The sequence below is a fragment of the Pogoniulus pusillus genome, chromosome 20 (genome assembly GCF_015220805.1).
Source record: "Pogoniulus pusillus isolate bPogPus1 chromosome 20, bPogPus1.pri, whole genome shotgun sequence".
Lineage (NCBI taxonomy): Eukaryota > Metazoa > Chordata > Aves > Piciformes > Lybiidae > Pogoniulus > Pogoniulus pusillus.
The window spans coordinates 10,835,349-10,861,082 of NC_087283.1; the positions used below are offsets into that span (position 1 = coordinate 10,835,349).

At 49.3% G+C, this 25,734-nt stretch overlaps 2 protein-coding genes across 4 annotated transcripts; one reads left to right on the plus strand and one right to left on the minus strand.

The window, feature by feature from the left end:
• Positions 1-259: 259 nt before the first annotated feature.
• TERF2 (telomeric repeat binding factor 2) lies at positions 260-13,720 on the minus strand. 3 transcript variants are annotated; one of them, XM_064160187.1, is made up of 10 exons: positions 13,642-13,720; positions 7,059-7,154; positions 6,382-6,512; positions 6,003-6,089; positions 5,239-5,385; positions 4,383-4,852; positions 3,518-3,904; positions 2,352-2,437; positions 1,705-1,754; positions 260-1,074 (listed from the first exon to the last, which is right to left on the minus strand). In XM_064160187.1, exons 2-10 carry the CDS (start codon positions 7,108-7,110, stop codon positions 916-918), a joined length of 1,569 nt encoding a protein of 522 aa, XP_064016257.1. In that variant the 5' UTR covers positions 7,111-7,154; positions 13,642-13,720; the 3' UTR covers positions 260-915. The 3 variants fall into 3 exon arrangements, with proteins under 3 accessions (XP_064016257.1, XP_064016256.1, XP_064016255.1); XM_064160186.1 differs by lacking the exon at positions 13,642-13,720 and adding an exon at positions 7,351-7,554 and having other exon boundaries at positions 3,518-3,748; XM_064160185.1 differs by lacking the exon at positions 13,642-13,720 and adding an exon at positions 7,351-7,554.
• A 251-nt stretch (positions 13,721-13,971) lies between these two features.
• On the plus strand, positions 13,972-25,500 carry LOC135184437 (cytochrome b5). The gene is made up of 5 exons (XM_064160196.1): positions 13,972-14,237; positions 21,535-21,663; positions 22,185-22,211; positions 23,979-24,010; positions 24,801-25,500. The coding sequence occupies exons 1-5, from the start codon at positions 14,076-14,078 to the stop codon at positions 24,889-24,891; spliced, it is 441 nt and encodes a 146-aa protein (XP_064016266.1). The 5' UTR covers positions 13,972-14,075; the 3' UTR covers positions 24,892-25,500.
• Positions 25,501-25,734: the final 234 nt, after the last annotated feature.

Here is a 25,734-nt window from a genome sequence, read left to right on the forward strand (position 1 = left end):
GAAGCAAAGCAGGAGGCCCCAATGCTCTGGAGAAGTGCCTGCCCCAAACTGCCACATTTCCACCCTTGTAGGTACAAGTTACAACTCCTTAAACCCAAGAAGAACTCAACTTTATTTTGCAGGAGACTGCTGGGACTGCAGCATTGGCACCTGAAGGCAGGGAACACAGTGCCCTGGTTGCTGGCAGGGGTTCCACACAGGAGGACACTGCCAGCAAGAAGTACCAGCAGGCATGACCAAAATCAATAAGCACTGGAACTTTTAAACATGGGAAACAACCAACATTTAATAATAAAAAAGATGTTTTTAAAGCCTCAAGGCTGGGAGGGAGAAATCCCCAGAGACCAGCCATCTACAGTGAGGAGAGAAATGTGAAAATTAACTCAGCAGATCCCTTGGTCTACATCTCTTCTTTCCTCAGCAGCTTTGGGACTCCATCCTCCCTGCCTCCCTCCCACAGGGAACCAAGCACAAATGGATGAACAAGGGATTCACAGTTCAGACAGTCAAAGCATATAAAAATATCCATGGACAGAATCATCCTGCCGCCTGAGAGTGCCCAAGCAGAAAAACACTTCACTTTGGCAGCCCATCACCTTGGGGTTCATTCTACAAGGGCTGTAGTTGTCCAGTGGAAAACCCCAACCCAGATTGTTTCCAAGTGTGTGCTATCAGGCTGCATGGCTTCTGCCAGCTGCAGGAGAGCTAAATCTTGCAGCTACAACTGGAGACTCAGGGATTCTTAGTTCTTACCAGACGTGGTTTCTATCTGCTGTAGCAATCTTGTGTACCAGGAGACAGAAGTGCTCAGCATGCTGGCCCCAGTACATGTTGAGGATGAGCACAGCAGCCTCCTCACTGCCATCAAAGGTAAAATCAGGAGTTTTGGCATTGAAACTCCTGTAGCTCCCAGCTTCAGAGCATTCCCAGCTTTTTCATGGTCCGCCAGCGATCCTTGATCATCACTGCTGTGCGGTTCTGGAAGGGGTATTTCTGGCAGATGGCTTTCCATCGCCCTTCTCCAAACTTCTTCACCCCCTCTTTGATCCACTGGCTCTCCTGCACTGTCCATCTCTACAAAAGAGCAGAACAGAACGTGGAGTGCTGTGAGTGGGGAGCAGGCTTCCAGGGAGATTCCAGTCTGGCAGAGACTGGGTCAGAGGTCCATGCTCTAACCTGTTCCCAGCCTGTCTGCTTCCCCTTATCTGTGCTAGTAACACTGAAGATGAAGAGCTGTCCCATCAGCAGCACAGACAGCACTCAGTCATCACTGATGATGATGATGTGCTCTCATTGCTGTGACTAACAAGAGAAGTACTCAGAGCAAGCATAACCTCAGGAGTGGTTCCACTTGCCAGTGCAGCTCTGAATTTCTCCAGTGTGTGAGCAGCTCAACAAACCTGTCCCTGGACCAATCTAGTACATGAGGAGCCCTATGAAGACAAAGACCTGTACAACTGGGATCAAGCCTGGATACTGCAAGCCTCAGCCTTGGGAAGAAGGATCCCTTTCCAACAAAGGCTCTGGTGCTTTGTTTGAAGCACAGCAGCAGCTTGCCCTGCTGCAATAAGCTGCAGCTGCTGGGGAGATGGTGCCAGCAGTGATCCTGATGATCACACTTCACACTATCTAGGAGTTTGCTCTTGTATATGGACACATCCTGATCTCAAACCCTACTGAAAGGACTTCAGGGCTCCACATTACCTGTTTCCTGGAACCGAACACTGTAGAGTTGTGGTCACTTGTGAATGATGCTGGAAAACAAGGCAAGAGGGTTACACCTCACACAACCCAGAAGGCACAGCTGCTGCTGACACAGCCAGGGCATTCCATGACAGCCAGTAAACCCCAACTTCTTTATCTTCCTTTTTTTTTTTGCATCTATAGGACACACAGCCCTTCCCTTTCAAGCCCAAACTGCTCTAGGTGACAGCTTCCCAACACATGAAGAACAAGAGCATCCATCCAGGATGTGGATGTGATGTACACCAAGACTGGACTTAGATGTCATTGTCCATTCTTTTTCATCTGCTAAGCTGCTATCCAGCTGCAGAGGGGACTGAAAAACTGATCTGGCTGAAAAGATGAACTTCACCTTGACTTCATGGCTAAAGTGGAATGAGGAGCTGAATTTCCAGTATTTACAGCCTGTAAGCCAAGCATGACCAGTCTGAAACTGGAACAGGAGTTTTCTAACACTTCAGGTAGAGTTACAAAGAACAATTATCTCAGTGATGGACAGCTACTGGTTTTCCTGGGATTTTAGGAGTTCCAGCTTCAGAATTCAGGCATACAAAAGGTAGCAAAGCTCCAAAGCCAGAAGTAAAATGGATTAATGGGTAACAGCTTACCTGCATCTGAGAAGAGCTCATCCTCCTCACTCCAGCTATCTTTTTCTTCTTCACCACAGGAGCTGTTCCACCGTCCCTGGAAGAGCCTGAAAGCAGGGAGGAGTTTACTCTGCTGGCCAGGGAGAGTGTTGGAGGGGCAGAAGGTGCAGGGAGACCTACAGCACGGCAGGGAAGCCTGTGCTGAGCATGCAGCATTAAAATGCACCCATAAAGCAACATAACAACATTCCAACTGTTTCTCCCTGCCCTCTGGAAGGAGATTCATCCTCAGAAGCCCCTGTCTGAAGGTGTGGTCTACGGTGAATCCATCCACAGTGCACATTGTAACCAGCATTTGCAACAACCTGGTTTTGTGCAGTGAAGCACAGGGGACACACACACACACAGAGCTGGGCTTCCCAGGCCTCTGTGTACAGCACCGACCTGCCACAGCTCAGGGGAACAGTGTTGAGGCTCCCCAGGCAGTGTTTAATTCTTGCTGTCACACTGCTGAGATGCAAGAAAGTTGCAGGGACCTCCCTCCCCAGGAGATCCATCTCCTCACTGCTGTTGCCTGCATCAAATCCTCAAGCACGAACGTGTGAGATTAAAAGCAGCTTTGCTATGAAAATAAACCCTGGTGAAGTTCACCCCTAGCTGTCACAGCCGATGTAACTGAAGTTATTTTGATCACAGGAAATAACTCTGTTCTCTGTTCTTACTCAGAGCTGCCTCCTTCTGGCACACTGACATTTGAGAACCAGAGATGCACGGGACGGGCTTTCCAGATAGATGTCATCGGCATCGCTGCCACTGCAAGCCCTGACATGTTACAGCTTCAGACAAGACACCCACACAAGCAGCATGGACAATAAATCACCACCCAGGTGAACTGGAAACCACCTTACAGTGGCAGGGATGTAACTGGAGAACTGCTCAAGCCAGTGTCAAATTAGCAACTGAAATTCCCTATGTGGAGAGGGTGGAAATCTCTCCTCTATGTCATCTCTGATATCTGTTTAACCCTAAGCAAGACACATCAGCAAGGTGCTTAAGAGATTTCACCATCAGCTGTTCTAGTTAGACTCTGAAGTGGGGTTTCTGTTGGCCCTGCCACCAGTGTCAGCTGCAAGACAAAAGATGGGGTGCAGATTAGAAAACAGAGTTGAGAGATGGACATCACATACTTAGTGCTCTGCGTGGGCACAGGCTGGTCGTGCAGTTTCTGAACGGGTCTGGAAGCAGAGGATACAACTGGCTCTTGGGAAGAATCTGGGCTCGAGCTCAACTCGCCGCACTGGATGTCTCGCTCTGTGACCATTTTGCTTAGTGTCAGCAAGCGTTTGCTCTTATGGGCTATTTTGGGAGGGTCTGAGATCTCAGGATCTTGATTCTCCTCTTCTTGCTGTCTCTTGGTTCTGTGGGATACAGAAGGAGACAGTTGCTTGAGGAAAGGAAAGTCTGTTTCATCCAGTTTGGTGAAGAGTGCGTCCGAATCCGGCAAGTTAGAGAGGATCTTGAAGGCTTCTCTGAGAGCAGAAATCCCAAACGTGGTGATGGCTCCAGAGGGCAGCCTACAAAACAAACACAACTGAGCAGGTCATAAGGATCTCACCAAGCTGGCTCCACTTCACTGAAGCTGGGCTTTTTCTGAGCAACTGACCCCAGGGTGGAAATAACATCTACCAAATGAAAAGGGCACTCCCAACCCTCTGGTCCACCCTCCTTCTGACTGGTGGTGTGCTGGGGAGGCAGGTCTGGGGAGGACGTGCCCATGGTTTACAAAGACACTAGATGTTGCCCCACCAAAGCAAGCTACTGCCCACCCTCCTCAGTGTACAGAAGTGCTAGATCTGCAGAAAACAACAAACAAAGCACCGTGATGCTGTTACTGTGATGTAGACAGATGTCTTATCCCACTAGCCTTTGGGATTCGACGAGGTTGGGATGGTGCTTGGGAAGTGCAGGAGCTGCCTAGGCAGAGCAAACTATGCCTTGGCAGAGCTACTGCCATGCTTCACTATCAGTGCAGGGCCAGATCCCTCTGCTCACCTTTCCAAGTCTCCAGGGGACACTGCTGGGAGTTCAGGAGCTGCTGATACTGGTTTGCTAGGTATTTCCATAGGCGCTGATGCATCTTCCAAGGTATTAACCACTGCCACTATACGTTCAGGAGTTGCTGCAGGGTCCATAGCCACATCCATGGCCTCAGGAGCTGCTGCAGAGTCCTGAGCTCCTTCCACAGGCCCAGGAAGCGCTTCAAGACTACATGCCCTTTTGGCAGGACCAAGAGCTTCCACCTGGTCCTCAGCTGTTTCTGTAGATTCTGAAGCCCCATCTGGGTCCTGGTCCTTGGGTGTTTCTGCAGATTCTGGAGCCCCATCTGGGTCCTGGTCCTTGGGTGTTTCTGCAGATTCTGGAGCTCCATCTGGGTCCTTATCCTTTGGTTTATTTGCAGACTCAGGAGGCTCCGATGAGCATTTCTCTTCTTCGTGATGTTCTGAATTCCATTTTTTTATTACCTTGACAGAGAAAATCACTACTATAACAATGATTCCTTGCACTACTCCCTGATTCTATCCCCTCCCAAAGGCATTTTAAGCTGCTACTTGTAATTTAATTGGCACAACTTTCGTATCTATCAACTAAAACTCATTACACAGACTGAAAAAAATGTCCAACTTTATAATAAACCTTTTAACAGTAGACTCAGTTTGAAGTATTTTGGATTCAGTTAGGCACCTGAACTCTAACTCATTACTGGCACAGGAGACAGATAGAAGCCAAATGACTGTATTTCATTCCCTTGTGACATGGTAGTGTCAGCTGTCCCCAGATTTGCCCCTCGTACCCTCTTCTGCTGCCCCTTGCAGGGGCAGAAAGCTGGGCAAATTGGGCAGACACGCACCGTTAGGAGCGCTGGCTCTGAATCACCTATGTAGCTCTCCAGGTGATGAAACACTGCCTGCTGGAAATCCCTGAAGGAGAAGTTCTTGACCACTGGATGAGTCAAATTCTTCTCCCGGATGATACCCAGGAACTCGGCCTTCTTTTTCTGGAGGAGAAGAAAGCAAGCTCAGAGCAGGTACAAGGCATAAATGACAAACAGCAGGAGCTGGGATTCAGATGAGGTTCAGGCTTGTCCTATTTGACATCCAAACAGCTACTTTACACTGACAGATGGGTGTTCCTGAGGAACAGGAGAGTCACTATAGCAGAAGTTTGCTTCCAGTGTTCAAGAGATGACACTGACTACAGGAATGGCGACTAGGACCCTTTCTGCCCTCAGAACCAGCTCTTCTCACTAACTCATGATTCATGTGTGCGCTTAAGTTTGCCTCAATTAAAGCATGAATGTTGGATGCCTGGAAGACCCCTGAAGATAGGTGTGGAACAAAAGGAAGTCTAAAGTGATGCTCTGCAAATGCCCAACCCTAAGGGTCCATCTTTAAAGAAGGATTATTTTCCATCTCAGCACCTCTCCCTTTCTTGTTCACGTCTTGGCAAGAGGCAGGCTGCTCAGGGAAACACCTGATGCCTTTGATATGGGTCACAAGTGTCCACTCTGCCTCACCAGTATCCTGTAAGACCAGACCACCTCCCGCTCTTCCGGCTCCCCAAGACCCTACCAAATCACACAGCTCTCAGAAACCTCTTTCACCTCAGACTCACTTGGGTTTTGGGTTCCTTCCCAATATGACTCTTGACGATTTTGGAAGCTTTTTCAAACTGTCTGTTTTTGATGCAGACAATAACAGCCTAAGGAAGGAAACAAAACAGCAGTTTCTCGGGTGGCACTGAACTGACCACACTCTCTACATCAGCTTTGGGAAAGGACATCTCATTATCAAGCACAGCACACCAGTAACAGCTTAACACCAACTTACACAGAGAAACAATGTCTATATGAAGTGATGAAGAAGCCACATTTGTGGCCCAGTCAGTACTAAGAGAGGTATTCTACACAAGGCAATTCCCACTGGCATTTACACCAGACCTTCCCAGGACAAAAACCAAGCACAGTGTTTACTGAAAAAGAATAAAGTCTTACAGCTTCCTTCACCATCTTCTCAATAGTTTCCATTGTCTTCTCAGCCACAGAGAACTCACTCTGGATGAGCTCCAGGACACCGATGGCTGATTCAAGAGGGGTGAGCTCTGACTCCTTATCAAAGGTGCAATCTACAAGAATCCACAGCCGCTAGGTTGCAAGGTGCTCACAGACCTGCCTCACATACAGCTAGTTATTCATTTCCTCAGTGTGACTGCAAACTCTAGAGCTACTGAGTATAAAGATGGGAAGAAACAGCAGGCTGCCAGCTGCAGCAACCCCCTCCCCCCTCGCATGAATATCTACAGAAGCACCTCTTCACTACCAATAATTGATCTGAGGAGAGGACTGCAGAAGCTAGGAGGCTGAGCAAAAGTCACAAGGCTGCTATGTTCACATGGTCCTAGAGCTTAGGTTCAAGCACACTGCTCTTGGCTAAGCACAACAGTCTTTCACTTACTATACCAGCATGACACAGAGAAAAATAGCTCTTCACTCTCAGGGGAAAGCTCCTACAGCTTAATAGCTCCAGACCAGACCTCTGCTCTACACTAAACAGAGTTCCTGGCTGCTGCAGGGACACGGCCACAGAGCAGAGCACACTTTGACTGGAGGAGCGCACTACAAGCCAACACCGGGGGTTTCCCAGGACCCTGCTGGGATGGCTAAGGACTCACCGAGATTCTCCCCTTCCTCGATTCGCGACAGGAGCTGCATCATGCGCAGCATCTGGGCTATGGCGGGCTCCTTCGTCACGGGCCGCACAAGCAGCGCTGCGCGACAAGGAGTAAGTTACACCGATACAGCGCGGCCCATCCCCGGGTCTCCTTCCAGCCCCCGCACCCGGGCCAGCCCCTTCTCAACCGCCCCCCTACTCACCCTCCCACCCGTCCCACCCGCTCCTCTGCGGTCTCGGTCCCTGTCCCGGCCAGCCCCGCTCCCCGCCGCGGCCCAGCCCCCGCGGCCCACCCTGCATAACGTCGCGGAGCTGGCGGAAGTCGCGGCGCCTCCCGCAGCGGTAGGCCGTCATGGCCTGGCAGAAGTAGAACTGCAGGACCCAGGCGTTCACCAGCTCCTCGGAGACGTCGCCCGGCGCCGCCGCCCTCCCGCGCGGAGCCAGCCGCCGCCGCCTCCCCACCATCCCGCCGGGAAGTGACGCCATCGCCCGCGGCAGTGACGCCACCGCCCCTCCCTCCGGAGCGGCGCCCGCATGACGCAAGCGCCGCCGGCTCCCGGCGTGCCCCGCGCTGGCGGCCCGCAGCGCGCACCATGGCGGCGCTGGGTTGGCGCCCCCTGCTGGGAGAGCGGGGAACTGCAGCGCTGGTCCCGGCAGGCAGGGGGCAGGCCGTGTCCCATGCTGCTGGGGACTTAGATGCTGCCCAGCTCTGCCTCATGGGCACCTCGCTGGGCTCCTGAGTGGGACAATGTGGGGTAGGGCCTACCACCAGTACCCTCAGAGCTCCAGGCCCACTGCCACCCTGGCACCACTCTCCTGCATGGCATTGTGGTGCTGTTATGCTCCAGGTGAGATTGAGCAGCATGTGCTCAATCATACATACATATCATACAATATGAGTTCTGAGACTGCTCTCCTTCTGTCAAGGATGGGAGAAGGGCAGCTTCTTCATGCTCTTTCAACCCTGTTTTTCATGATCTCAACAGAAACTGCTCTTTGTAAATGGTAAGGGAGTTCCTGTGCTGATGTTTCACCAAGGTCCAGACTGTCTCATAAACTTGCTCAGGTCCTCAAAACATTCAGTGTCATTGGCACTGATAAACACTTGGAGCAGAGACAGGCTGCATGCCAAAGCATGAACTGTCCCTCTGTGTCACACTGCTTAGAGCCACAAACCCCACACCAGCTTCCAAGTTGGAGTGGGGAGAGGTAGCCCAAACATCTAATCTGAGGCAAGACTCCATGGGTTGGGCACAATCTGTATAGACATAACTGAAGCTTTGACAAAGTACAGGGGAAGCTGCTATTAAATGTTTTATTTCTATTTTTTATACTTTATGCTCTTTCAAACAGCTAAGACATCTTCAAATGCTATGAACAGCCATTCTTGGTGCTCCAGTCAGCTGCAAACTCCATTCCCATATCCTGCAACCACAAAATTAGGTCCTGGCTTCAGCATTTTTGGACAGAGACTTTTCAAACCTTGTGTAAGGAATCAGAAGCTTTGGGTTCTAGGAATTGCTGTCAGTTAAGGCCAAGAGGAACTGGTGCCCTGAGCAGGTTTGTTTAGGCAATGCCAAGCAGATCCTCTAGATGACAGGGTGGTTCTCTCCCACCCAAGGCTGTCTCACTTAGATACGGTGTCTACTATAGGCCAGAGAACACTGATAGAGCTCCGGAGACCATCTCACCTGAGGTGGGAAAGCACGTGAAAATTCCTCTGGCATTAGGTTATCTGGGATACTCCCTTCCCTCCACCCTGGCCAGAGGAGAAGAAAACAGACAGGAGAAAACCCCGTGTGTTGAATGGAAAACAGTAAAACTGGGAGGGATTTTTTAATGGGCAAACAAAGACTATAAAAATAATCATGTGGAAGAAAGAAGAGAGGCTGCTCGATGTGGGAGCGGCAGGAGGGGGACGGGTGCAGCCGTGTCACACGGCCACCAAATGCTCGTAAGGATGCTGAGGGAGATGCCTGCAGCCATTTCCTGGGCTGAGAGCAGGTGGCAGAGCAAAAGGCTTTAGTGAAATTCCTCTTCCGTATGAAATATTCATGGGGAAAATGGTTTTGCTTTTTCCTGTCATGAGACGGAAGCAGGTGACAGGGCTGAGACTCCTGAACTGCACCATTCTTCCCTCCATTCAAGGAGCCCAAGATCAGTTGCCCTTGGACTACAGAACTCCTTGTCATCTGAAAAGCTTCTGCATCTATGACATACCAAGCTCCAAGTAGACACACCAGTCCCTGTAGCAGATCCCATCATCCTAGCCCAGCTTTTAGGCTTTTGAGACATTTTGATTATTTCTGCCCAAAGACCACTGAGTCCCTGGAGTCCTCTAGCAAGAACAGAATCCCACTGTGATGGGAGTTGGAGGGAACCTCTGGGAATCATCTAGTCCAGCCCCCCACCAACTGCAGAGTCACCCACAGCAGGTTGCCCAGGATCACAATGTCCAGGTGACTCTGTTATGTCTCTAGAGGAGAAGACTCTACAACCTCTCTGGACAACCTGCTCCAGGGCTCAAAGCCAAGAGGTTTCTCCTTGTGTTTAAAGCAAGTTTTCTCTCCAAGACACCTGGACAAAGCCATTCTGGGGCTACCTGCCTTTTCCAAGCCAGGGTTTACTCTGGAAATGCAGCAGTGCTGTTGCTCACCAGGTTCACCTTCTCAGACACCATTGCTTCCTCTTTGCATCCACCAGCACCTCCCCAGTGAAGGCAGTGTCCCTTTGGATCTGCTCAGTAGATCATTTCCCATCTTGTTAGGTGGAACTGCTCCAGGTTCAAGCAGACCAACAAGGTTTCCATAGCTCCTGGGATGGGTTGGCCAGCAGCAGTTGATGAAGCTGGAGCATGGTGACACTGATGGATGTCAGAGCATGGTAATCACCACAGCATAGCCATGGGGCACAGAGAGTGCTTATCTCCCTCCATGCTGCTGGAGCCAGGAGAGCACACAAGACAAAGGCCACAGCCTTGATGTCTCAAGGCTTCCTTCTCACAGGGCTCCACATCCCACCTGTGCCAATGCTGTGTTAACAGCCCCCAACACAGAGAAATGGGCCTGAAATGGTGATTTTCAGAGCACACACACAGATAAGAGCCATTGTTTTACTCTGTGGATCTCCTATGATGAACGAGGAGGAAAGAGGGCTTATGGCCGCAGGCAGTGGAGCTGGAGTACAAGTGGTCTGGTGTCATCCAGCCCTTGCCTGATGTCAGCATCAATCTGCCCAGGAAAAAGTTTGATGTTTTGCGTGCCAAAAGCAACCCTGGGCAGGAAGGGCCAAATTACAGCCGTGTTTGTGCTTTTCAGTCCTAACTGGCTGATTTATGGATTCTGATGAAGTGATTAGAGATGAAAGAAAACACTCCAGGGAACAAGCCCTGCACGTTGCTGTGGTCTCGTGTCTTTCTGTGTGAGTTACAGTGGAAAAGAAAACAGGAAGATGGCCAGGGGCAGCTGGTCACCATGAGCTCTGTCCCCTGCTGCACAGCACCGGCTGCAAGCACTGTGCTGCACCCAACAGAGGACAACAGTACCCACCCGGCAGGGCCTGCTCTCCAGGCAGACATACCACAGCGTTCTGACTTCTCTTTGGGCTTGATCATGGTAAGGAAGAGTAGTGACTGAGTTCTGTTGCTCAGTAAAGAAACGTGGAGCTCATTTGTTGCTGTGCTCTTTGTATTGCTAATGTGCCGAAAAAGCCTGGTCATGGACCAAGATGTCACTGTGCTACATGTAGGTGTAAAGCAGATCCTGAGTCAAAGAACAGTAGAAAGGCAGCAACAGCCACCAAAATACTGGCAGAAGGATGTTGTGGCAGCAGGGGTGCACCAGGATGAAATGCCATGTTAGAGTACAGTACGTGGCCTGGCTGGGGGCAGCTTCCCTTTCAGCAAAGTGACACAGGGAGACACAAGGTTGTGTGCCACATCAGAGAAAAGATCTAGAAAGGATTCCCTGTCAGAGAGGATACTTAAGTCACACAGAGTCAGGGAAACATCCCTAATGACCAGAAAAGATACACAGAAAGGGACAAAAGATTAAGCTTAACATTTAAGGTATGTTGAGACCAAGGTATTGCTTCGGTGACTTTGAAGATTTTCAGAACAAGAGGCTAAGGTTCTAGCAATATACAAATACCTGAAAAGTCACTGTGTGGACTTGCCCAACTTGAGAAGACCTGAATTTGCATTTACAGGCAAATTATCTGTGTTGGGGCAAAATAGTTGGAGAGGAAGAAGAGTCCAAAGATTTCCAGCACAGCCTGACCTGAACAGCTGCTTTGCATAGCCCAAGCATGTATAGACAGTCTGGTTCTGAGAATTGGCTTGAAGCTGTCATTACAGAGTCTAGTGGTGGCACAGGAGTGTGCACTTAAAAGAGGGCTTCAAGTGTGTTTTTTTTTCACCAAGGCAGTGTACACAGTCATAGTTGAAAACACCAAGAATCAGAGAAATGTTCCAGCTTTGTGGCTGTCTCACTACATGTCATAAAGTAACAGAGAGCTTAATTTAGAAGGTGGTCACACAAAAGCCAACAATTCGTCAGGACAATACAGCAAAAGTAGTGTGTGCAACCACCAAGCTTTTGGAAGCACAGAAACCCAGTGTGCTGTACCAGCAGAGCACAAGAGCACTGATGACAGACAATAAGCTGGTTGGGAAGCATAAGGCAGTAAAATAATTTAAAAGGCAAACACTTTTGAGTACAGCTAAGAAAATCAAGCACCTCAATGAACAACACGAGGGAAAGGCACCACCAGAAGGTACCAAAGGATGTGAAAGTAAAGTTCAGCTCCTGCTGCAGACTATTCAGATTTAAAACTGCTTTCCTCAGAGATTACACTGACAGCAGATGGCTTTGAATCCTACACAAGTTAGACTGATCTGACTCAAATACCATCTCCCTTCACACTTGATCTTTTACCTAGTACTGTAGTTTTATGTCCTTAGTTCCTCTCCGATTGCAACTCAATCCCCGTTTCCACGCAGAACAAGGCCAGGATAAGCAGCAGAGACAAAGAGCCACCGTCTGAGGGCTCAGCCATCTGCAAAGACTGTGCTGTACAACAAGAACTGGATTAGACTGTGGTTGCCAGGCACCGCTGGAACAATTCCTTCCTCTCCAGTAATCCAAGATTCCCTTCTTTCTTAGCAGAGAGTGACCTAGGAGCTGTGTTTGACATACAACCTGGGATCTTCAGAGAGCAAGTCTGTCTCTGTACTGGAGCAGATGTGGACAGACAGCATGGCTAGTTATCATAACATCTTTGACCTTATCAGTCTTGCCAAAGCAAGATCACCTAGAGTAAGCCTCACAGGAATACATCCCAGCTGGTACAGGTACCAGCCTAAACTGAGCTCCTGTTCCAATCCCAGCTGCAGCAATCTGCCCAATTATCGTCTTCCAATTCTCTCTGCTATACCTTTAATCTTTAGCCAGCCTTGGCAACACTGTTAACATTTCTTACAACATCAGGCATTTCTGCCTCCTCAGCAGTTAGGTTAAAACAAACAGAGCAGTGCCCAACATTGTACCTGCACTGCAAATGCAAGGAAATAAATTCCACAGACATGAATGCGAGTTCAGAAATGAAAAGCACCAGGTACACTAGTTACTTGGGTTCCTCAGCTCCAGACAGTCTGCCCCTAAGTCCATTCAAAGGGAAAGAGAGCACTAAGTAAGTAACTGACAGCAGGTCTGCCAAGGAACATTTGGCTTGAGAAACTGATACAAATGTAGCACTTGGGACTGTGCTGCACTTCCACAGGGTCACTGAATCCCGATGTGTTGGGGGTTGGAAGGGACCTCAGAAGATCTTCTAGTCCAACCATTGTGCTAAAGCAGGGTCACCTATAGCAGGCTGCCCAGGATCACAATGTCCAGGCATGTTTGGAATGCTTCCACAGCTGGAGACTCCACAATCTCTCCGGGCCACCTGCTCCAGGGCTCCAGTACCCTCACAGCAAGGATTAAATTAGAGAAGCCCAGTTTAAAGACCTGTGAGATGCCTATTCTACATCAAAAGAAGCAGTGAAAATTTTGTTTGCATTGGCACTGTAATTGAAAGCCCAAAGGAGTGCCACAACTCAGCCAAAGTGACTCTGATAAATGATTCTTCACAGAATCACAGACTGGTTTGGGTTGGAAGGAACCTCTTAAGGTCATCTAGTCCAATTCTGCTGCACATCACCCCTTGCTCTATCACAACTGGCCCTGCTAAAAAGTCTGTCTCCCATCTTTTTTATCCACCCCTGTAGGTGCAGGAAGGCCACAAGGTCTCCTGGAAGCCTGCACTGTGCTGAACAATCCCAACTCCACCAGCCTGTTCTCACCAGAGAGGTTCTAACTCGCACTTCTTGCCAGCATGCATGCTATGCGGTCTCCTCATGAACCAGCTGTTTCCTCTGGCTTGCTGTCCCCACACCCACGCAGGCTACCCTGAGATGGCCTGCTGCAACTCGGCTCTAGGGGAGCTGCTGCAGCCCAGCCCTCGGATGGCCCCCTAGGGGCCAGGCGCTTCCCAAGGGATACCAGGATCCTTTCATTTGCTCGCCAAGTCGGAACGGGAGTTACCGGAGGCTGGGGACGGACATTGGGTACTGCCGCAGGCAGTCCGCTGGCGGACACTTCGCTCTCCTGCGGCCACGGTGGTGCGTTCGTCACCCTGGCCGCCCGCAGCCGAGTCCCGAAGGAAGCTGGGTTCAGAGGGAGCCGTGCCCGAGGGGCCCGGGGGCTGCAGCAGCAAGGCGAGGCCCAGCCCGGCGCCTTCCCGCCCTGTCGCCGTAGCTGCTCCTTATTGGCCAGCGCCTCTGCGCCGCGCTCTCCCATTGGCTGCCGCCGGCGGCAGCAGCGGCCGCACCACTGCCGCTTCTTGCTCGTCATTGGCCGGGCTGGGCCGGGAGCCGCGGCGGGACGCTAGCGAAAGGGGCGTGCGTACGCGAACGCTACGGTGGCTGTCGTGGGTCAAGCGTGTCATTGCGCGAAGTTGCCGGCGGCCTGCAGCCAGCATGGAGCCCGGGGAGCGCAAGGAGGCCGGGGGCTGCGCGACGGCGGAGGAGGCGGCCGGGCCCGTCTTCACGCTGGAGGAGGTGGGGAAGCGGAATTCCAACCGCGAGGCCTGGCTGGTTATCCACGGGCGCGTCTACGATGTCACCCGCTTCCTGGAGGAGGTGAGGCCGGGCGGGGCAGGGGCTCGGCCCGTCCTCTCGGGGGCCGGCGTGGGGAAGGACGGAACCTGGGGGGAGGGAGGGCTTAAGCGAGAGAAAGGGAGGGCCTGGAGGTGTGGAGGGGATTAGGGGCGGGGGGGGGGGAGGCGGGAGAGGTGCCATGGGGAACAGAGAGCTCAGGGTTAGGGGAAGCTGCAAGGAGAAGCGGGGTCGAGGAGGCCTTGTGAGTGTGGGGCTTCATGTGTCCCTGAGGCAGCTCTCTGGCTTCAGGCTGTGCGACCTCAGCGACCAGCCGTGCCCGAAGGAGAGTCCCCGAGCCTTGAGGGAAGCCCCGGGAGAACCCCCGGCCTGTGAGATTTCTGTGCTCATGACAGCTGCTGACCGTGTGCAGAGACCCCGCGAAAAACGTGATGGCAGGGCGCGTTGGCAGGGGCCAGCTGGGAGCAAGGGTTGTGCTTCTGCTGTTTTCTTAGGAAGTCTGCTCAGGCATATCTTACGTAGGAGGTGCAGCTCTTTTTAAGCCATGTAGCTTCACTTCTGGTCATGTAGGGTAAAGTTTCTGGCTAGATCAGTAGTTTAAGTTTTACTTTTCCAGGGACATCACTTCTCAGTGGTGCCCAGTGACAGGACAAAGGGCAACAGGCACAAACTGGGACACAGGAAGTTCCATCTGTGCAGGAGGAAAAAAATTCTTTGTTGTGAGTATGCCAGAACCCTGGAACAGGCTGCCCAGAGAGGTTGTGGAGTCTCCGACTCTGAAGAGATACCAAACCCACCTGGATATTGTGATCCTGGGCAACTTGCTGTAGGTGACCCTGCTTTAGAAGGGAGGTTGAACTAGATGATCTCCAGGGATCCCTTCCAACCCCCATCATGCTGGGAGTCGATGATTCAGTGACAGCCTAGACTAAGGGGAGAAAGTGATGGTGATTCAGTAGATATGCAGCTGCCACACTACTGCCTTCCTGGAAGGGACTGTGCAGGAGAGATTCGGAAGTGATGCATAATCTCCAGTTCTCTTGGATGTGGGGACAAAGCCTACTTCTAAACTCAGTGCTTTTAGCTTCTGTTTTTGAATGAGAGTGCTATCATTAGTGTTTGGAGCTGAAAATAGAGTGGGAAGAAATAGTAACAATTTCAAAGGGCTTTTACCCCAGCTTAAAATAACATCAAACCTGTTTGTAGCATCTGCAGGGTAGTGTATGAAAGTCAGCCTGAATCAGCTGTACAAGCAGAACGCTTCATTGAAGGTGTGTGTGTTGCTGCTTGTTGGTTTTGCTCATCTAAATTAAACTCTGGTTTTCCTCCAGGCATGTATGATGAAAGCATGCCTGCTATCTAGTCATAGGATCTACTGACAAAGCTCCCTTGGCAAGGTTATCAGAGGCAGGAGGGAATAGCACCCTGGCAGCTGGAGATGGTGGATTTCTGCATAGCGTTTGGTGCTTATTTGTCATGCTGAACACAATCTGTTCTGTTAATTGGATCCAGCATTGCAACACTCATTCAGAATCAAGAGCTGTGCTTTGAGTCTTCCCCCAACAGTTATTTTAAGAGCCTCTAAGGTGTTTCACTGAACAAATTGGGAAGTGTCTTTTGCTACAGAGCTGGCCTTTGCTGTACCAGTGCTGCAGTGTGTAGAGCTCTTCTGATGGCAAATCTAGCTTTCCTGGGACCGTGAATGGATCCTGGCTGCTCACTCCTTTGCTCACCAGTGTCTGGTATGCCAGCACCGTTCACAGATTCCCCTGTGATGTGTGCAGGACCTGAAAAGCTGCTTGTGGAGCAGCTGCTGGTTCTGGGGCTTCGATACTTGGGGGAGACTCCAGGCACCCAGTATGCTGGAAGGAGAAGTATATAGTGCCTGGTGGAAGCATGGAAGTCTGGCAGTGTGGACCTGCAGTGGCTTGAACAGTTATCAGCTGATGCTCAGCTGTTTTGTTTTATGGGTGAGTCTGCAACTCCAGTGGAGTGAGGGACCAGTTGCACATTTAGTCACATGCATCTACAAGAAGATGCAAACCTGTGCCTTAGAGAGCTGACTGTTGGGGTGGGAAGGAGAAGACAATCATTTCGAGTATGACTCTAATTCAGGAAGCTCTTAAATGGAGCTATGAGGAGAATTAAGGTACTCAGGTTTCTGTTCCAAGGTCAGTTGACAAATCCAGAAGTTTTTTGGAGTAGGTGAGGCTTTTCTGAGCAGCTGACTCCTTTCTTCTACATGTAGAACCCTTCCAGTGTTTGGGCACTGGGTGAAACCTGTCGTTTGTTGAAGCAGGTCCAGAGGAAGCCACAGAACCAATGTGAGGGCTGGAACACATTTGCCATGAAGACACGCTGAGACAGTTGAGGTCGTTTATCCTGGAGAAGAGAAGGCTCCAGGGAGACCTTTTAGTGGCTTTTCAGTACTCAAAGGGGCCAGTCAGAAAGATGGGGATGGACTTCTGTGCAGGACTTGTTGTGACAGATCAAGGGGCGATGACTTTAACTAAAAGAGGGAGATTTAGATTGGATAAGAGGAAGGAGTTTTTAACACTGAGGATGATGAGACAATGGCCTTGGTTGCCCAGAGAGGTGGGAGATGCCCCATTCCTGGAACCATTCCAGGTCAGGTCGTTTGGGGCTCTGAGCAGCCTGCTCTAGTTGCAGATTTCCCAGCTGACTGCAGGATTTGGACTAGGTGAGCTTTAAATGTCCCTTCTCAGAACATTCCAGGATTCTATGATTTTGCTCTTTACAGGCAAGTACATAGCTAAGGTAGGGTCTGTGCTTAGAAGAGCTGGTGGTTAAGAGCATTATCGTTGAGGTGAAAGTGAAAAGGAGGGAATTACCAGATGGTTGTTCTCACCAAAGAGGTGGCAAGTGTTTATTTTTTTACCTCCTTACTGCATTAGCAGTATGAAACCAGTATCAAGTAATACCTCTCTTTGTCTGTATTTAATTCCTGCATACTCTGGTGGATCTGAAACCAGAACTCTGTGGGAGAGAAGGAAGAATGTCAGAGGAGAATGGTTTTGCTGATGCTGACTCACTCCAGTTTTATAGAAATGTTGTTAGGGAAACCTGTTCCATGTCTTAAAAAGAGGTTTGAATGGTGCGTGGCTGACACAGACCTCTTGTCCAGGTGGCTGCTTGTCTTTGTGTTCTGGCATTACTATTGCCCAGTAACATTATCCCTTTACCAGCCTATTTCTCCGCTACTGGGGGCAAAACCTTCTGTGTCCCTCCTCAACCTGATGATCTTGTGTCTTACCCTAATCAGCTGCAGAGCTTAGTGTTGCTTCTGAGCTGGTTTGTAGTTTGTAGTTTGCAGCAGCAGTTACATTCAGATGTGTGCAGATGGGCACTAGGAGGTTGTGAAGAGGTGACTTGAGGCTCTGTGTTGTCTCTTGGAAGCCTTCACTGCCCACCTGTGGTTCTGACCTGCTGCTGCCTTTTCCTCACTTATATCCTCTCTGAAGGCTGCACAGATGGAGCATCTTCTGAGGCCTCCTGGATAAATACAGCCTTGCTGGCTGGACACAGAGAATGGACAATATCAGTTGCTAATTGGGGAGTGACTCATCAAGGGCAAATTAATGTTCTTTGATCACCACCACAGAGCATTAGTGACATTTAAAGTGAGCTTGGAGTGAATATGGGGTTGTATAACTCCCAGCTTTTGCTGTTGTCTGGATCCAGGCTGGAATTTGAACTACCTCGCACTGAGTTGCAGCTTTTGGGAGAACCTGTTGTAGCTGGGAGTATTGCAAAGCATGAGGACAACTTGGGTTTTCTCCCCACCTCAATGTCTGGGCTGTGGCCTCCTTTCTGCACTGCCTAAGCCAGGGACTCAGAGGGTGCCTTACGCTGGTTATGCTTTCACTCCCAAATAATAAGATTCTCCCTGTAAAATTCTTTCTCTGCTCAGTGGTGTAGGTTGTATCCTTCCAGAACTCGTGCTTCAAGACTATGCATGTTGCTGTCCATGTGTACTGTATTTACTGTCTGTGCTGAAGGCTGCAGTGACCAGAAGTTCTAGACCTGTTACTGTTGTTGAAGGAAACTTCTGTGGACTGGCCCTTGTGCCCACTTTTCTTTATGCTTCTGTCTGTTTCTCTTCAGAAACAGGCATTTTTCAGCCATTGTTTCCTCTGGAAGTGTTTTTTTCTTTTCCCCAGTTTGCAACACTTGCAGTTTTCCTGTAGGAGCTGTAGCTTTGAGGAGTTTCATGGCAGTCAGTGACTTCCTGTATAAATAGTCTGGTTTTACATTTGCTGGGGTGCAACAAGGTGAGAATTGTCTGGCTGCATTTGTGGTTGTCTAGACTAGCAGGTCCTGTCAGAAATACGATATGTGAAGATGTTTTGAAGCCAAAATCTTTTGACCTGGTGACTACAGTGAAGGACAGTTATGCATGAATAAATAATGCTTTTTCATACTTGTGGATTTTAGCAAGTGGATAGGAGGTGCTGAGAGACCTGGGGCTGTTTAGCCTGCAGAATAGCAGACTGAAGGGATCCTCTCAGTGCTCAGCAAGAGCTAAAGGGTGGTTGTCAAGAGCATGAGGCCAGACTCTTGACTCAGTGGTGCCCAGCAACAGGACAGGGGGCATTGGGCACAAACTGGAACCCGGGAGGTTCCATCTGATCATGAAGAGAAACTTCTTGCTGTGAGGGTGCTGGAACCCTGGAGCATGCTGCCCAGAAAGGTTGTGGAGTCTCCTCTGGAGAGATTCCAAACCCACCTGGACATTGTGATCATGGGTAACCTGATGTGCTTTAGCAGGGGGATTGAACTAAATGATTCTCAAGGTCCCTTCCAACCCACTGTGTTGGGATTCTAGGACTGTGCAACAGAAAGGCTTTAGACCCAAAAATGTGAAGAGAAGTGAACTTTGCTGTTCTGCTTGTCTCTTGAACTTCACCATTCTTGTCCCTTGTACACACAAAGACTGAATGCTGCTGAAAGCCAATATCCACTGTATGGTCCCTGTTACTGCAGGTTTCTGTCTGCCCTTTTAGGGTGGGCGATTAGGAAAGAGAGGCTGTCTTCTTAAAATTCAGCTCTGATATATTTTCTGTCTGAGTTGAGATTTCTGTTGAGATATCCCTGAGGAGTTGTTCTAGAAGGCTAAAAGTAAATGGCCAGCTTTTCACCCCCTCGTTGCTGTGTGTCTTTGCAAGTGTGCTTGTAAAAGAGCTGAAAATGGGATAGTTGTTCTGAGCAGTGCGCACAGGCATACAGCATCCCACCTCTCCGGCCAGGTCAGAGAATGTGACATAAGGGATGCAGAAATTATCTTAAAAGTGCTCTTGCTGCAGCCTGTGTTTCCTTTAACTCCCTTGTCTAACCAGAGATGCACATCCAACTCTGTGTGAGCTCAGTCACAGCTACCCCAGCAGACAATCACTTCCCTTTATTCATAGGGTGAGTTTTCTGCCAGGGTGGTCCCTGATTTGATTTCATCTGAGACTCAGTGACCCTGAGGAGTTGGTGTGGGAGAAACGGCAGCAAGACCCATATCCAGGCATGGAGGGAATGAGCAGACTGGAGCCTCACTTAGTTTTATAGCTAAAGCAACCTGATAACTGCCAAGATGTGTCCTGAGACTGCAGACTTTGCCCTTCATGGTTGCTGAGAAAGCTCCACGTTGATTTTGTTACATACCTGGACAATAAAGGGATTTATTCAGAAGAAAGAGCTCTGATATGAGGATTGCAGAATTTGCTGCTGGAGCTCACTGAAGTAAACAACTGGAGTGGTTTTGTGTCCATACTGGGTATGTTTGGTATGAGGGGTGATAGCCAAGTGGGAGTAGTTCAAGTTTTGGCAGCAAGCACAGACAAGCTGAAGGAAGAGGAGCAATGACAACTGCTCTGTGGCTGTGGGGAGGAAAAGGACAGTGCAGAGAAAAACAGGTGGGGTAGTCCTTTGATCTGAAACTCTGGAACATCTCCAGTGCCATGCTTGTAGCTGTTCAAGGCATTTCAGGCAGCAGTAAACCAGCCTCCATTGTCTCAGCTCATGCCTTTACTGCTTGATGCTCTGGAAAACTGGGTCAGTCCCTGTGAGTGCACTCAGAGGCCTGACCACTTTATTGCCTTAACAGGATTAGCTGATAAACTGCACTATTTGTTCACACTCCTGCTGTAAAGAGATTGTACTTTGCTGCCTTTGTGGGTAGCGCTTTCCATTGCCAGGCTGTGCCTGGAATTGTGGTATTGACAGTGCTAAGGGAGAACCCAACCCATCAAAGAAAACAGACCTGCACCAGGGTATTTCAGTTCACAGCGCGTGGTCTGTGACCATCTGCCACCAGCAGCAATGCCAGCGTCGCTGTGGAGTGTCCTGTGGATTTGGTACTTCTGTTGTTGGAACTTCTGAATCCCTGGGATCAGTAGATCATTTTGTGTGGCATTTTTATTCTCTCCCCTGGTTGTTGAGTGGTTCTGGATCAAATTCACTATTGCTGGGACTACACTGGAGTTGTAGCTTCTTGTGTCACTGGAAAATATGATGCATTTCTCCTCTGTCTCCATTCCTCATGGCACAGCTATGTGCAGAGGGGGGCTGTCAGCCAAATATTGTTAGTTTTTGTAGCATCTGAAGATGAATTTTTCTTCCCCTGGTGTCTGTAAAGGCAATGTTGTCTTGAGCTTCACTAGCGGCTGAGTTGCCTTGGGAAAGTTCTTGGGACAGTCATGCAGGGGCGTTCCACCTAGACATGTGGACAATCTTCTTTGCTGTTGAGGGTGCTGGAGCCTTGGAGCAAGCTGCCCAGAGAGATTGTGGAGTCTCATTCTCTGGACACATTCCAAAGAAGCCTGGACATTGTGATCCTGGGCAACCTGCTGTGGGTGACCCTGCTTTAGCATCTAGTTTGGACTAGATGGTCCCCAATGGTCTCTTCCAACTCCCCCCATACTGGGATTTAGGGATTCCGTGAGAGGCTCTGCTGCAAGTCAGGGAGCGTGATTGATACAGTGAAGCCCATGGAAAGGTATATCAGGATATCTTCTTTTGTTGTGTGGTTTTCTTGTTCAAATCTGTTGCAGAATCACAGAGGTGGTGGCTTGGCTGTGGGGACAAAGCTGTGCTCCCCTGTGTATGTTGGAGATCCACCTCTTGGGGAGGATTTTTATTACACAAAGAATTTTCCAGCCTGTGGAGCAGTCCTCGTTCTCTGTGAATTCCTGAAAGAGAGGTTGGCATGGATGATATTGGCATCTATGGTGAATGGAAGAGGTCAGAAGGAAGGCTGATAGCTCTCTCAGTACCTTCATACAGCCCCTTGCTCACCTGAACTTTTCTTTTGCAGCATCCAGGTGGAGAAGAAGTTTTGCTGGAACAAGCTGGTAGAGATGCCACAGAGAGCTTTGAAGATGTTGGGCATTCCACAGATGCCCGGGAAATGCTGAAGCAGTACTACATAGGGGAGGTCCACCCGGTAAGGCCCAGCTAGCTGTGGCAGCCTCTTTCAAAGACAGGATGGGACTGGGGGAAAATGTGACTCTTCTGTGTAACTCACTCAACACATACACCACGATTTGCCCTGTGAAACAGGTAAGTAGTTAAGAGTTGTAGGCAGTGCCTGTGTTGTCCAGGACTTCTGCTGAGGAAACAAGCTGAAATTAGTCTTCTCTGTCCACCATTCAGAACAGACTTCTCACCACGATTACATCTGGGCACTTAGGGGAGCTGATCTAGCTGTTTCCCTCTTTAGCTGGTGGTACAACTTCCCCTTGCCTTGTAACTGGAGCTGAGGAGGGTGAGAGATCACAGAGGCAGGCACAGCTTCCCCAAGGCCACAAAGACTGTGCCTTTGGGTGGTGAAGGAAAGGCTTCTTTGAAAACTGAGTCCAGTTAATTGCCCCTCTGATGAGGGCTGTGCACAGAACAATTCCCTCATAAGCACTGCTGGTTTCTCTTGATGTCACTGCTTATCTTCTTTTTTTTTTCCCTTGACAGCATGATCGTGAAAAAGAAGGCCCTAAGGTAAACTATTAGTGTGCTAATTTTCTGTATGAATTTAATGCTTCGGAACCGATATTGTGCTCACAAAATGAACAGAAGTTTGTCACACACCATCTTTTCCCCCTCTTTTTGCCTTTTTCGTTTCCTGTGGAGCTTGAGGCTTTACATTTACACAAACTACAGTAATGCATAAATCTTCCGAGCAAATTACACCTTTGTTTTCTGTCCAAAGCTCCGTAGTCACCTTGGTGTGAAATTGGAAGTGGTTTTGTGCCCTCTCTCGCCTGACATCAGCGATGTTATTTCCACACCTTGAGCTACAGAGCATTTTTTTGGCATTGCTCGCCCTGTCCTGACCACCGAACTGTTGGTGTTGTCACAGGAGACAGGCACAGCCACCACAAGGTTGGCTGTAAAACAAGAATTCTCTGTTCTCTGGCCTAGTAATCACTGATGTTGCTTAAAACTCAGGTACTCCTGGATGAGAACAGAGCCCAGTGTAGCAAAAAGTGCCTTTGAAATGGTTGGGGAGAGGGAAATGGTAATAAATAGAATCTCCTCTGTGAGGTAAACATGTGTCTCCAGCTGGATGCTCCTCTCGATGGGCTGGCAGGGCTCAGCTCTGCCTTCAACAGCTCTTTCAGTAGGTGTTGTCTGAGGCAGGGCCACTCACAGAGCAGTGGGAAGCAAGAAGGAAACTGGCCAGAATGAAAGTGTGACTGCAGCCCTCAGAGTAGTGGTTTGCTGTAGTCAGTCAGAGAAGGAGTAACTCAGGCTAGGTGAAGCCTCTGCTTCCTTTTAACCCAGGATCACATGATTATACCCATATTCACCTTACAGTGTATTGCTGGGTTCAGCTCTGTTCCATTAACAGTTCAGAAGTCTAAAATATGTGTAGAAATATTAGTAGCTCCTCTGGATAGGAGGTAAATATTTTTTTTTGCAACTGTTTCCCTCTCCTGAGAAGAAAGTCCAGTGAGTTCTGTTCAACTAAGGTCCTTTCCCACTGAACAATGTCTGCTTTAAAAGCAAGCCCACATATCATTTAAAAATAGCAGGAGGCAGAAATCAGCAATGTAAAAATAAATAGGGGAGAACCACAGAAGGAAAAAAAAGAAGTTGTATGTGTAAACTCAAGTGAGGCTGCGCTGAGGTAGCTCCCCACAGATCAGTGTCAATGTTTAGCATTCACTGAGCATATTCTGGCAGAGAACTGAAGCGCTCTATAAACGGAGATAATTCTGTTTAGGGTGGGAAGGAAAGGTGATTTTTGGCTGGTAGGTGTCAGTTTAAACTAGGGAGCAGCAACAGCCAGCAAGGAGCAGGCTGAAGCACTGATGAAGCCTAAATGAGAGTTTTAGCTGATGAGAAAAAGGGCTGGAGTAGACTTTTATGAACGAAATGCAGAAGTTTAGAAATGGCTTATGTTGAACACTGTGCTTCAGCAGTCAGTGTCAGGACAGTGAAGGGGGATGTGGGCAGGGACTTGGGGAGGGGGATCACAATCATGGGATTGTTGGGATCAGAGTGCTGGTTGTCATCCATCCAAGACCTTTTTTTTGAGAAGAGTGTAAATTCCAATGGGAAGCTGAGGACTGGATGGGAGGTGTTGGATTGATAGGAAGGATGTGGAGGCCATAAACTTCTGCACTTGTGGCAGAGGGCATTTGGGAGAGGAAGGGGAGGGTTATTTTTCCTCTCTCTTTGTAATCACGTGTTTAGTCTTGTCTTATCAGTATGTGTTGAATGTTCCTTTTTTCCCTGCTAACTCCCTCTTTTCTCCTGCAGAACCCAAGTGTGACATCCTCAGGCCAAGCAAGGTACCGTATCTTTAAAATCAGAGTAAGCCACTGGAGCAATGAAGACTTTCTGTTTGTAGAACCACATATTAACTCTAATGGGCAGGAAAACCCCCTGGGGATGTCACTGCACCATCCAGCAAGGCAGTGCTCCAAAACAAGTTGCCATCTTCATGTCACACAACTGAGGCTATGGTCCCTTTGCACTGCAGGGATTATTGGGGTGGTCACTGCAGGTCAGGGGGTGATGCCACACAGTGATGGGCATTTTTATGGTGGATTTCTACCATAACCATCCTTGTTTAGTTGCAACCCAGAACAGGGCCCTTGTGTTTTGCAGCTGATGCAGAATTTCTTTGCTGAGGAGGCTGCTGAAGGTGAGCCTGTGGCCTCTGGTTTCTGAGCAAGGAAGATTTATTGTGGAGTAGCTGCAGCAGTTTCCATCCCTGAGTCAACTCAGCTGTTTGTACAGCACAAATTACAGTCTGACTTATTTAAGGAAAAAAAGTAAACCAACAACAAAAACCCCAAATTGGTTTCTGTATGTGCCAGGCTGGAAACTTAAGCAGTTCAGTTGCTATTTAGTAAGCCACTACGTTAGGCTTGCAGAGGCCTCTGGCAGGGGCTGTGCGAAGCATGGGCAGTGCTGGAGTTTCCCAGTCCTGCATACCAGGCCCACAAAGTCCTGAGGGTTCCCTAGATGAGAACAGGCATAAGCAGTGAGCATCTTAGGTGAACTATTAACTTGAATTCTTTCTTCTGTTCTGTATTGTGTGTATTTATGTTGGTTGGTTGCTTTATCTCCTGATAGTTTCTGGTCAACGTGGCTAATCCCCATCTTCGGAGCCTTGGTCATAGGGTTAATGTATCGCTACTACATGCTGGATGGGAGAACCTCCTGAACTGAGCTGCTGGGACCTCAGAAAGCCTTGAAAGAGGGTGTGAGAGAGCGTGTGCATGCAACATGCAGAGCTCAGCTTCCCTTAACCTTTTCTGCCTTGCTTATGGCTTTGTTTGTCAAATGATGTTGATATCCATGGGACCAAGCTAACCTCAAACATTCTCTGTCCTAACTCGGAGACCCACGAACTTGTTGTGCTTTCCTCTGGTGGTGTCAGGGCAAGGGCAGCTTCCTGGCGTTCCTTTACCCTTGTGTGTGGCTCCCTCACTGTGTATGCTCCTGCACTCGCTCTCTCGCACTCCCTTCTCGCTCTCTGAAGTAAACCAACCACGACCTTTCTTCTGTCAATGCCTTTTTGTTAAGCCAGACCGGGGTGAGAGGGCTGCTCGTGAGCCTGTGGATTTGCCTCAGTCCTTCACGCAGCAGAAATAAACTGCGAGTTCTCCACAGTCCTTCCCAGGAAAGATGGCTGGAGATGTGGTTCCGCAGTAACTCTCCCAGTGCATGCAGGCAACACTAATTGGAGCAGCAGGAAATTGTTAGCTTGGCTACCTCTTTCTGTCTGTGTCTGTTTTTAACGGTTCAACAAATACAAGTATTTTAAAAGCAACTCTGTTCATTTTGTAATATTTGTACTTGTCTCTTTAAAAATGTACATTCTGTGAAACAATTTGTACCTCCAGCCCTGGTCTGTTTGGGTGCTTTTGTGCTGCGGCAGTGCCAGAAACGGGAATTGATGTGTGGCTTCTCCAAATGCAGATTGTTCTTTCTCCCTGAGGTTTTGGTTCAACATGCATGTTGGAAACAAAACTCGTTGCTTACTGTGTGTACACTAGATTGGGGG

Bases quoted from the DNA above. Each gene is read 5' to 3' on its own strand.
- TERF2 (XM_064160185.1), bottom strand. From the start codon at position 7,543: ATGGCGTCACTTCCCGGCGGGATGGTGGGGAGGCGGCGGCGGCTGGCT. The intron at 4,853-5,238 runs GTGCGTGTCTGC...TTCTCTGTCAAG, and splicing joins CAGAGCCAGCGCTCCTAACG to GTAATAAAAAAATGGAATTC. The intron at 1,075-1,704 runs GTAATGTGGAGC...GCTCTTTTGTAG, and splicing joins TGTTCGGTTCCAGGAAACAG to AGATGGACAGTGCAGGAGAG.
- LOC135184437 (XM_064160196.1), top strand. From the start codon at position 14,076: ATGGAGCCCGGGGAGCGCAAGGAGGCCGGGGGCTGCGCGACGGCGGAG. The intron at 14,238-21,534 runs GTGAGGCCGGGC...TTTCTTTTGCAG, and splicing joins TCACCCGCTTCCTGGAGGAG to CATCCAGGTGGAGAAGAAGT. The intron at 24,011-24,800 runs GTACCGTATCTT...ATCTCCTGATAG, and splicing joins ACATCCTCAGGCCAAGCAAG to TTTCTGGTCAACGTGGCTAA.